The 12,373-nt window shown below is 37.7% G+C and overlaps 1 protein-coding gene across 4 annotated transcripts in view; it reads left to right on the forward strand.

The window, feature by feature from the left end:
- Positions 1–12,373, forward strand: part of fat3a (FAT atypical cadherin 3a) — a 728,759-nt gene that overhangs the window by 577,318 nt on the left and 139,068 nt on the right. For all 4 annotated transcript variants that reach the window (XM_072263367.1, XM_072263369.1, XM_072263370.1 and 1 more), the window contains exons 10-11: positions 1,463–1,673; positions 4,203–8,285. In XM_072263367.1, the coding sequence (XP_072119468.1) occupies positions 1,463–1,673; positions 4,203–8,285 (4,294 nt within the window). The remainder of the gene's footprint in view (positions 1–1,462; positions 1,674–4,202; positions 8,286–12,373) is intronic.

Here is a 12,373-nt window from a genome sequence, read left to right on the forward strand (position 1 = left end):
TTTAAATTGGACTGAAAAGATTGGTATTCTGTCATTCAACAATGCAACTAATGCCATGATAAACTCTCAAGTAATGTTATTATTCAAGATTAATTTCTTAAATTGTTTTACATTTCTATATTATAGCCAGCATCTTATTATCAACAAAGCAAATTAAAAGGCTTTACTTAAATGTACTGTGGCTCAAAATTTGCTTCATTTCATTGAAGTTCTTTGGGAGATTTATTAGTTTAAACCCGCAATTAAATACTGCTTTTGTCCTAAAATTCATGATTAAAATCAGTCGCTTTGTTTCTTGTTATTTCTCTGTAGCATTTATGAACGTATATGTGTGTGTACATATGTGTGATATTCTCTCAGGATTACTATTACTGATCTCACTTCCGAGTTGATCTGACATCCAGCTCTATCCAGCAGTTTTTATTTATGCCCTGTACTTAGATTGTATATCCTAGGACTCCTTCAGTGCAATTCATCCTATGCACAGTGAATACTGATTTCTGCATGTACTCCACCTGCATTTCTCCTTGCTTCTGAAAGGCAGCCTTTTACATGCTCAAGTTAAGACCATCAAGCTGATTTGCTCACTGGATAGTATGTGTATAGGCAAAATTATCTAGGTGTTGAATTTTAAACCATTTTCACATTTCTTAACACCTTAAACACTTACTTTAAATTTACTTTACTCTTTTAGTTGTTGGAATCCACATGGTCCTAGGCTTAAGGTATATACAAACTGAGGTCCATTTCAAATTTCTATAAGCTACTCGTCAGCTTGACACAGTTAGATAGGAAATGAAGCACAGCATGGAGTGACAAAGGCTACCCGCTACCAGAGTGGTATTAATGCAACTGGACAACCAGCTGAGGACCAATAATTGGTGAGGAAAAGGCCATAAACTGAACTTTGCTTTCAGACTCCTTCTGTCACATGCACACCTCAGCTACCTGCTGAAGCATGGCAAATCTCCTACTGCTTCACACCTTATCTATTGGGCATGCGGTACCTGTAAATTGGCAAGCCCTCATCTCAACTATATAAAGGATCATAGATAAAATGTGACATCACTTACTGTTCTTGGTTCAGTTCTTTAGAGTATGTACATTATTATGTAAAAGATGTAATATGACAAAAACTGTTGCCAATATATGTTGAAAATTGCAAGCATAGTTTTAGAGCTCTGCCAGCATCCTTCACAGCAGTATTTTCTCTGCAGAATCTTGTGAAAACGTTCTTGGATTGCACATGATAACTGATTTATAAACATTTAAATGCTGTAATTTCTTTATCAAGAGGAAAACATTGATAGATGTGAAATCTATTATGAATTTAGGTTAATTATATATCAAAACATTTAACAATGTATCTTTAGTACCATACTATGTATAAGTGCAAAACAAATTTAGCATTGGCTCTTTTATAAATGCTCAGCTCTATGCATATACGTATTTCTTTCACCAGGTCCGAGATCAAGAATTTCCTTACCGACGTAACTTGGCACGAGTTATAGTAAATGTAGCCGATGCCAATGACCACACTCCATACTTCACTAGTGCTGTGTATGAAGGTTCAGTTTTCGAATCCGCTGCTCTTGGTTCTGCAGTTCTGCAGGTTACAGCTCTGGACAAAGATAAAGGTCAAAATGCAGAACTATTGTATAGTATTGAAGCAGGTGAGTGTGAATGCAAAGAAATAGTGCTTCTCGGGAGAAAATATGCATGATGATTGATATCCTGAATTGAAGATTTTCCTCATATGTCAAATATCAGAGCTATTAAATTGTGCAAAAATGATAAACATGATTAAATGCAACAAGTTGTGTCTGCCACCTGCTATTCAGAGAAATCCCAAGGAACTGTAATGTTGTTTCTTATATGATAAATTTTCACTTCATTCTAACACCAGATTGACTTGAAAAATATTTACTATTTAATTAATGCATGAGATAATTCTTTAATTCAGATTTATGATCTATGAGAGAAATCTGTTTCTTTGAATACACATTATACAAAACTAATGTCTTTTTGTAGCCTATCCTGGTTTCCAGTAAATTTGCTAAAAAATTGTGAATTTATTTTTGAACTGTGCCAGTAGTTCATAGATAAGTTCATAATTAGCTTGGAGTTACCTTGCAGAATGTTTGGTAGTGTGTTTTGCAGCCTGTTTGGTAATCTGTTTTGCATCCTGTACTATAACTGCTAGAAGACAGTAGAGTATTCCTGTAAATTCAAAAGCTTAAGGTCATGACACCTAAGGTCAGGCCCACAGGTGGTGGAGTACTTAATTTTGAAGTATACAGGAGTCTAGTGTTAGAATCGCATAGGTATCTCAGAGGGTTACAGGACTGGACAAATAGTCAAGAATGCACTGGAATAGTCAAGTTTAGTGGCAATGAAATTTAAATCTTCTATCAGATGGTGACCTGAGTCAGAAATGGAGTCAGGTGATGTTAAGGATGTAGAATATGTTATGCCCATAGGAATAGTATCCAAAGGTCCAATCCACTATCATCATCCTCCCCCCACCCACTGCTAATTCAACATGGAATTCAGTTGGATAGTGTGACTTGATTCTTCTTTAACTAATCCATTCTAACTGTTCCTCATGAATGCAGATCTCCCAAGTGAAAATTAATTTTGTTCTTCACAATGATTTTAAATGTATTCCTATCAATTGATTTATGATCATTGGCCAGTAGTTATTAGGTTTAACAATTGTTTTGTTTTTTTGAACTACCAGTCCTCTGGCATGGCACCCAAATGTAAAGAGAGTTAAAGGGTTGTGTTCAGTTGTTTCTGTCTCTATCCAAGTGTTTAGGAGTACATCCCTTCAGGCTGGGTGCCATTCTGGAAGAAATCTATTTTGGTTCTGTTATTTTTATCCTGTCAAGTATACTATATGCTCATCCTACTTCTGAGCAGAAATATTAACTTCATCCCTCTGGTGAAGATAGATCCAAAGTCTTTAAATTATACTTACTGATTCGCAAGGTAGTTTCTGTTTTTTTGTCCCTAACTGGCTGCAGTCCTCCTTTAAATTATTCTCATTTTACTTTTTATTTTAGTGGAGGATATTGAGCCTTCCTTTTATTGTATGTATCAAATTTTTTTGCTCTTCGTAATCCTTCCATCTTTTAGCAGCTTTGGTTTGCAAGTGGAATTGGAAGTGGCACAGTAGATTAGGGCCCATGGATAAAACTCTCCCAAGGATGATGGGTTTGTAGCATTTGTAAAACAGTCCAATTAGTAATACAGTGGATTTGGGTTAATCGAGCAGCCACTAATTTTTAATACTAATTGAGAAAAAAGCTGGCATGCCTTTCAGTTATTTGGGACATTATGCCATTTAATTGGTACAGGAGACTATTGCCAAGTTTCTAACTAGTGTCAGTCATGTGTACTTGTGAGGCCGTTAGACACTACACCATGCTTAGAACAAACTTTTTAAATAGCATTAGTTGCATGTGCTTGTGTTTGAAAAGCAGTGAATTTGTCACTGATAGTTGGGGAGAAATAAGCAGTAAGACAATTCAGAACTGTCTTGCTCACTGCGGTTTCAGGCTTTGAGGCTTGGAGATGCCAGAAACTTTAGGGAGTGAAAATGAAACAATTTCACATTTTCAGCAAGTTCTGAACTATAAGGAGTTTGAAGGTATCAACAATCATCATGAATGCTACAATGAAAATGATGATTTGGAGGATGCAAACATCAAAAGCGTTGTCTGAAAGCAGTCCATTATGTGAACTAGGTGTCTGCACTGATCTTGTTCGTTTGCAGTCAATCAAACGAGTATGGCAGCATACACTGGATGAATTCCTCTGTTGATAATTATTGGGAACAACAGTTTTATAGTACTGTGGTAGTATTGTTACTGTTCTTCTAATCTGCTTGGTATTTCATTTAAATACTTAATTCATTACTCAGTTATGTGGTAGTTTGTCCTTTTTATACAGTTTTTAAACTACTTCCATGAAACTTTGGCTAATTGGGGCAGCTGCTTACTGGTCCCAATGTGTTCCAATTAACTGGAATCCACCACATTTGAAATGTATATTTAAATATATTTTCTTTTGAAAGATGGCCAAAATAACTTGCATTATTAAAATAAGATAGCAATTTTAATTTAGTATTCTGTATGTGTTCTGTTAATATCTCAAAAACAGCATGCATTTTTAATATTGCAAATGTCTTTGTGTTTCAGGCAACAGTGAGAATACCTTTAAGATTGAACCAGTTTTGGGGATTATCAGTGTTTCAAAAGAACTTGATCTCACCCACCTTGGCCACTATGTTCTGAATGTTAAAGCAATTGATCAGGGAGTACCACCCCTTTTTACAACTGCAATTGTACGTATCACTGTGAGTTTCTCAGACAATGCTCAACCCCAGTTCCATCAGAAAGAATACATGGTTGAAGTAAGTGAAAATGCCAGTGTTGGTACCTCAGTGATTACGATCACAGCAGTGAGTCAATCAACAGTAGTTTACGAAATAAAAACTGGAAATTTGGAGAGCAATTTTGCAATAAACCCTTATTCAGGTGTCATTAGTGTTCAGAGAGAGCTTGATTATGAACATGTTCCTTCATATCAGCTGATTGTGCAAGCAACCAACATGGCAGGAATGTCCTCAAACGTAACAGCCAGCATTCATGTTGTCGATCAAAACGACAATCCTCCAATCTTCCTTCATTCGCAATACTCAGGTAGCATTAGTGAGGCTGCTCCTCCCAAAAGTGCTGTTTTAATTTCAGTGAACAATCCTCTTGTTATAAAGGCTACTGATGCTGATTGCAATCAGAATGCATTGCTTGTCTATCAGATTGTTGAATCCACAGCAAAAACATACTTTTCAGTTGATTCCAGCACAGGGGCAATCAGAACCATTGTAAACCTTGACCATGAAACCATTCCGATTTTCCATTTCCAAGTGCATGTCAGAGACAGTGGAAGTCCGCAGCTCACAGCTGACTCTCCAGTTGATGTTACCATTCATGTGACCGATGTCAACGACTCTCCCCCGGAGTTTAGCCAGGACGTTTATGAATCTGTTCTCCTCCTGCCAACCTATAGTGGTGTTGAGGTTCTCATGGTGTCAGCTACAGACCCTGACTTTGAAGTAATATCAGAATTAACTTATACACTGTTGGACGGTAATGCAGAAAATTGTTTTTCAATTGACCCAAGAAGTGGAATAATCACTGTAAGGAATCAAACCCTTACTGAAGAAGTCTATCACCTTACTGTTCGTGTGTCTGACGGAAAATTCAGCAGCACAGCATTGGTAAAGATAAAAGTGAAATATGCTATTGACAGTGGTCTTCGGTTCACTCAAAGTTTCTATTCAGCTTCTATCTTGGAGAACAGCACAGAGATAAAGAAAGTAGCTGTGGTAAATGCTGTGGGGAACCGACTTAATGAGCCATTGAAATACAGAATATTGAATCCTGGTGACAAGTTTACAATTAAATCTACTTCCGGGATTGTGCAAACAATGCCCGTGTCATTTGACAGGGAAGAACAAGAGTTGTACGAATTAGTGGTGGAAGCAAGTCGTGAGGATGATCCCTGGTGTGTTGCACGAGTAGTCATTAGAGTTCAGGTTGAAGATATTAATGATAATCCACCAGTATTTGTTGGTCTTCCTTATTATGCTGCAGTTCAAGTTGATGCAGAGCCAGGAACACGTATATATCATGTCAGTGCCATGGATTGTGACAAGGGCATAAATGGAGAGGTAACTTACTTCCTCAGAGAAGAATATGGTCATTTTGAGATTGACAGGTATACTGGTGTTGTTATATTAAAGGAACCTTTTGAATCCGATTTATCCAATGTTGAATACAACATCATGGTCATTGCAACAGATGGTGGTTCTCCTCCTCTCTCCACACAAGTAGAACTGTCCATTACAGTGGTTAATAAAGCAATGCCTGTCTTTGCAAAGCCATTTTATGTAAGAACAGTAAAAGAAGACTTACAGCTACACACCCCTATCCTCAGTGTCAATGCAACTAGTCCTGAAGGTCAGAGCCTAATATATACAATTACTGATGGAAATCCTCTAAACCAGTTTAATATAAATTTTTACACAGGAGTGATTAGTGTCATTCGTCCTCTTGATTATGAAACTAAGTCCAGCTATAAAATGACTGTTAAAGCAACAGATTCTCTCACAGGTGCTCGAGCAGAAGTGACCGTGGATATATCAGTAGAAGATGTTAACGATAACCCTCCAATTTTTGAAAGAGCTGTATATGAAGCAACCCTTTCAGAATCCTCAATGGTTGGAACATCTGTGCTGCAGGTTATTGCTGCAGATGTAGATTCTGAAAACAGCAGGCTAGTACGCTACCAGATCGTTCAAGACAGTTTAAACAGTACGGATTACTTTCATATAGACAGCACAAGTGGGCTGATTCTAACATCTCGCATGTTGGACTATGAATTAATTCAAGAATATAATTTTATAGCAAGAGCAACAGACAATGGTATCCCACCCATGAGCAGTGACGTTTCTGTAACAGTTTACATAACTGATATGAATGACAACCCTCCAGTTTTCAACCAGCTTCTCTACGAGTCCTATGTGAATGAACTTGCCCCACGTGGTCATTTTGTAACTTGTGTGCAGGCATCTGATGCCGACAGCTCTGACGCTGATAGGTTAGAGTACAGCATTCTGTCTGGCAATGACCACATGAATTTTGTCATGAACAACAAGAGAGGTATCATTACGCTCTCCAATCATCGGAAGCAAAGAATGGATCCTGTGTATAACTTGAACGTCTCTGTGTCTGACGGCATTTTTACCAGCACTGCTCAAGTACACATCAGGGTGCTTGGTGCCAATTTATACAGTCCAGTCTTTTCAAGCAATCTTTATGTGGTGGAAATGAGAGAAAACTCTGCCATTGGGAGTAAGGTCGCACAGGCAGTTGCCACTGATGGTGATTCTGGAGACTATGGAGATATTAACTATCATATAGTGAATGACTTTGCGAAAGATCGTTTCTCTATTGATTCTTCAGGGATGATTATTATAACAGAAAAGCTAAACAGAGAACTTCCTTTGGAGAGTAACATGGATATCATGGTAATGGCTGTTGATGGTGGTGGAAGATCTGCCTTCTGCACAGTGAGGGTCATACTGGTGGATGACAATGACAATGCTCCTCAATTCATGGCCCTAGAATACAGAACAAGTGTCAAGGCTGATGTGGCTAAAGGGTCGTTAATCACCCAAGTTGAGGCTTTTGATCCAGATGAAGGAGCAAATGCTAAAATCCTATATTCATTATACAGTGAAGATTCGGACTATGTAACGAATGCAATAGACATTGACCAGGAAACTGGCTGGATTGTCACTAAGGGAAGTTTTGACCATTTGAAGAATACAATACTCTCATTTTTTGTCAAAGCCTCAGATGGAGGTGTCCCTGCGAGGAATGTTCTGGTTCCTGTATACTTCCATGTGCTTCCTCCTGAAACAACCCTCCCAGCCTTTCTGCAGCATCAGTATTCATTCCTGCTGCCAGAAGATGCCCCCATAGGAAGCACAGTTGGCACAATCCAGGTTTTGCCCCGTCAGACTGTTCTGTTCAATACAATTAACGGTGGATTATCAAAAAACAACCAAGATGTAGTATTTGTTATAGATTCACATACTGGGGTGTTAAAATTGGACAAGAAACTTGATTACGAAATAAATCCATTCTACGAGTTTTTGGTTACAGTCACTGTTCATAATGGAAGAACTGACATCATTTTGACAACAATTGTCACAATTGAAATTGGGGATTTGAATGACAACAAGCCTGTTTTTCAGACTAATCCCTATGAGGCTATTATAATGGAAGGAATGCCTATAGGAACCAAAGTGATCCAAGTCCAAGCAGTTGATGAAGATTCGGGAACCAATGGACAAGTTACATACGGTATTTTGCCAGCTACTCAACTGGATCTCGAAGACATTATGAATGTATTTGCTATCGACCCCAACAATGGCTGGATTAGGACACTTAAAGATCTTGACCATGAAAAGCAACCAGCCTACACTTTCACTGTGGTAGCTTTGGACCATGGTGAGGATGTACCTTTGTCCTCAACAGCAATAGTTCAACTAACTGTCACAGATATAAATGACAATCCTCCAAATTTTCTGAATGAGATATACCGAGGATCAGTGAGAGAGAGTGATTCACCTGGTGAGGTTGTGGCAGTTCTCAGTACAAGAGATGATGACACATCTGAAATCAACCGTCAAGTTAGCTATCATATTACAGGTAAGTCCTGAATACATTAAAGACTTTACATTTAAAACAGCACAGAATGGATAATTATGGAGTTTGTCAAATGAAGCACATGTTTGGTGTATGATAGCAAAGTTGACAGCTCACTGATTATGGGGAAAAATCTTTAGTCAAAAAGTAAATTCCTGTGCTATCTATGTATTAGAAAATTTTGGACATATCCTATAATTTAAGTTTGCAATATTTTTGTTACTTAAAAATTCATTATTCACTTGTTGAATATTTTATATCTGTTTAGTATTATGATTACCTAATAAATTATAGTTTTGCTCAGATGTGCAAAGAATCAACTACCACATTTAGATTTAGCAAAATTGTTATTTTTAAGTTGGTTGTACAGATATTTCATTTGATGCAAATATTACATGAAATCCATATAGTTTAATAAAACTAATATTAGGATTTCATTCCAAAATATTTTTCTGGGAGTTCTAAAACAAGAGATGATGCTATATGATTCACTTAGTGCAGGAAACAAAATAGCAGGGAATTACGAGAATGGATAGGTCATTTGATCTCTCAAGCCTCCACCACCATTTAGTAGGATCAAGGCTGATGTAATTGTACCAACAAGTCTAGATTCCATTCTAGCCAAAGTACCTTTCACTCCCATGCTTATCAAGAAACTAGATTATACTGTCTTTGAGGAAAGGAGTTCCAGTGTCTCAAAACCCTGTGATTAAAAAAAATGATTTGTCTAATCTGTCTTAAACTAGGTTCAATTAGCAATGTAACTATTATTTAATCAGTGCGGAGGACAGAAAGCTGGAGAACACAGGCAATTATTTTACTGTCTGTCATAAGGAAAATGTTAGAAGCACTTAATGAAGGTATGACGTCTAAGTACGCAAAAAAAAATCAAGATAGTTAGCCAAAGTCACTGTGGCTTTATGAGGGAGAATTTAACATTTGACCATTTTATCAACAGTTTTTGAAGAAGTAACATGTGCTGTGGATAAAGGGGAACCAGTGGATGGACTATACTTAAGATTTCCAGAGCACATTTAAAATGGTGTCAATCAAACTCAAAACTTCACTATTTTAACTAACACTTTTTGTCTTTTATGTTCATGTTTGAATTTTATCCCATTATAAAGCATTTTGAACTACATAATTTGTATGAGAATTGCTTTATAAAATAAGTTGTTAATATTATTAAAATAAAAGTTCAAGGTGTAGGAGGTATTCATGTGAATAGAACATTAGTTGGCTAACAGAAAATGAAGAGTAGATTTTAAGATGTTTTGTAAGATGTTTGTAAGGTGTAATGAGTAGTGTAACACAGCAAATGACAGGGACCCAACATCTCTCAATTTGCATAAATGACTTGAATGACAGATGGTTGCTAAATTTGCTGTGGCAAAGATAGGTCGTATAGTAAATGTGAAGAAGCACATAAACTAACTGCTACAGAAGTTTAGTGAATGGGCAAAGAGCTGACAAATTGAGTATTGACGTAATAAGTCTTCTCTAAACACTACTCGGCACATTAACATCCTTACTTAATGAAGAGACCAATACTATACAGTACTCAGTTTCATCAATGCCTTATGTAAATGAAGCATGGAATTTTCTGTTCATTTCCTCTAACAAATAACAACATTCTGTGTTTTTAATTATTAGTATCTTTTTTTAATATAAAATCAGGCACTGGGAAACACATAGATTCCTCTGCTCCTCAGACGTCTACAGTCTCTGACTGTTCGACTAATGTGCTTTAGTTTTTACCCACCAAAAAAACAGAATAGCTTATTTATCCTATTATGTTCCATTTGCCATATCCTTGCTTACTCACTTAACTTACCTATTTCGATTTGTAGCTTCATTATTTGCTCTGCACCACTTACTTCCCTATCTATCCTTGTGTCATAGTAAATTTAGTAACCAAAACTTCAACCTGATCATCCGAGTTATTTATATAATTAAGTTGGGACTCCATCACCAGTCCCTAGGGTAGACCATTTGTAATATCTCGCCAACCAGAAAAAATCCGACTTATTCCTACTCGTTTTCAGCTAGCCAACCAATTACCTCCTACACCATGAACTTTTACTTTTTACATTATTTTTTTCTCAGCCATAAGAAAAGTATTTATTAATATATCCATCACCACTAGGTTAATAACACAATTTGAACCATATTTGAATTGACTTTATTACTTATATCCTTCATATACATGAGGAGTAAAAATCTTTATGTTGCGTCTGTCTAAATGTGCAATGTGCAATTTATAGAATTTTATAATAAATAGTATGTACAACAGGATAGTCAATGTAACATAGAAATACAGTTGTGCAGGCGTGAGTTCATCAGTCTGATGGCCGGGTGGAAGAAGCTGTCCCAGAGCCTGTTGGTCCTGGCTTTTATGCTATGGTACTGTTTCCCGGATGGTAGCAGCTGGAATAGATTATGGTTGGGGTGACTCAGGTCCCCAATGATCCTTTGGGCCCTCTTTACTCACCTGTCTTTGTAAATATCCTAAATAGTGGGAAGTTCACAACTACAGATGCACTGGGCTGTCCGCACCACTCTCTGCAGAGTCCTGCGATTGAGGGAAGCATAGTTCCCATACCAGGCAGTGATGCAGTCAGTCAGGATGCTCTCAATCATGTCCCTATAGAAAGTTCTTAGAATATGGGGGCCCACACCTAACTTCTTCAACCGTCTGAGGTGAAAGAGGTGCTGTTGTGCCTTTTTCACCACACAGCTGGTATACACAGACTACGTGAGATCCTTGGTGATGTTTATGCCAAGAAATTTAAAGCTGTTCCCCCTCTCAACCCCAGATCCATTGATGTCAATAGGTGCTAACCTGTCTCCATTCTTCCTGTAGTCCACAACCAACTCCTTTGTTTTTGCGACATTGAGGGAGAGGTTGTTTTCTTGACAACACTGTGTCAGGGTGCTGGCTTCTTCTCTGTAGGCTGCCTCATTATTAGTTGAGATTAGTCTGATCAGTGTAGTGTCGTCAGCAAATTAGCAGATTGGTGCTGTGAGTGGCAGCACAGTCATGGGTACACAGAGAGTAAAGGAGGGGTCTTAGTACACAGACCTGAGGGGCTCCTGTGTTGAGGTCAGAGGGGCAGAGGTGACGGAGCCCACTCTAACCACCTGCTGACGATCTGACAAGAAACCCAGCATATTCAGCTACACATATTTCACTTAGTAAAAGGCTATTGTTGATATGTTCCAATAGAATTAGTAAAATAGTTTGTCTATGAAGACAGAAGTTGGGTTAATTTCTCCATAGTATCACTTATCAATGACATAATATATTAGAGCAAGAAATTAAAAGCAAAGATGAAACTTTATTCCACAGCAGGTTCACTCATACTGACCTGTTCCAACTTCCCTAAGTATATTAGAGAAGCAGTTAGAAAACTGTTGGAACCAAAATGATTTCAGCTGACATAAATGGAATATGTGATTGCATTTGGTGTGAATGTGGAATATAGTATTGGATATCATAATCATCAGATTCTCTCTGATAATTTGATGGAATGAGTCAGGACATTAGCAGCATTCAGAAATTCCTATTACACAGTTCCAAAAGGTGGCAAGTCCTTTTGTGCACCTGTTCAAAGTTATCAACTGATGAATCCACTGCCTATGTGAATTGAAGTGTTCAATGTTCACAGTATAGGGTTCTGAATGAGGAAGCACATATTGGAATTTTTGATAACATTCACAGAAGGTGTTGGGAGAGAGGGAAGGGTCTTTGTGTAGTGGAGCCCAAGAGAAGGATTGAAGAATAAGTTAGCAAAAGCTATTTTCAGTCAATCAGTTCAGTAATCTGTTGATACAAGTCAGCTGTTAAAGGAGTGCTCACAAAACACAATCAGCATTCTTTATTCTACTGGACAGTAATGCACTTGAAGAATGGTTACAGCAATGTTGGAGCAGGAGGAGCCGTGCAGTTTGATCTCAAAGAGAACCCATATAGGTTAGTTGAGAAAATTACCCACAGGAAAGATATTCTCTGTGCTCGGAGGCCATAGACACACACGAGGGTTTCAGCCAGGTACTCCAAGCAGAAGGTTGAGAAACATAGAAAAGAACCT

Source organism: Mobula birostris, chromosome 7 (genome assembly GCF_030028105.1).
Source record: "Mobula birostris isolate sMobBir1 chromosome 7, sMobBir1.hap1, whole genome shotgun sequence".
NCBI lineage: Eukaryota > Metazoa > Chordata > Chondrichthyes > Myliobatiformes > Myliobatidae > Mobula > Mobula birostris.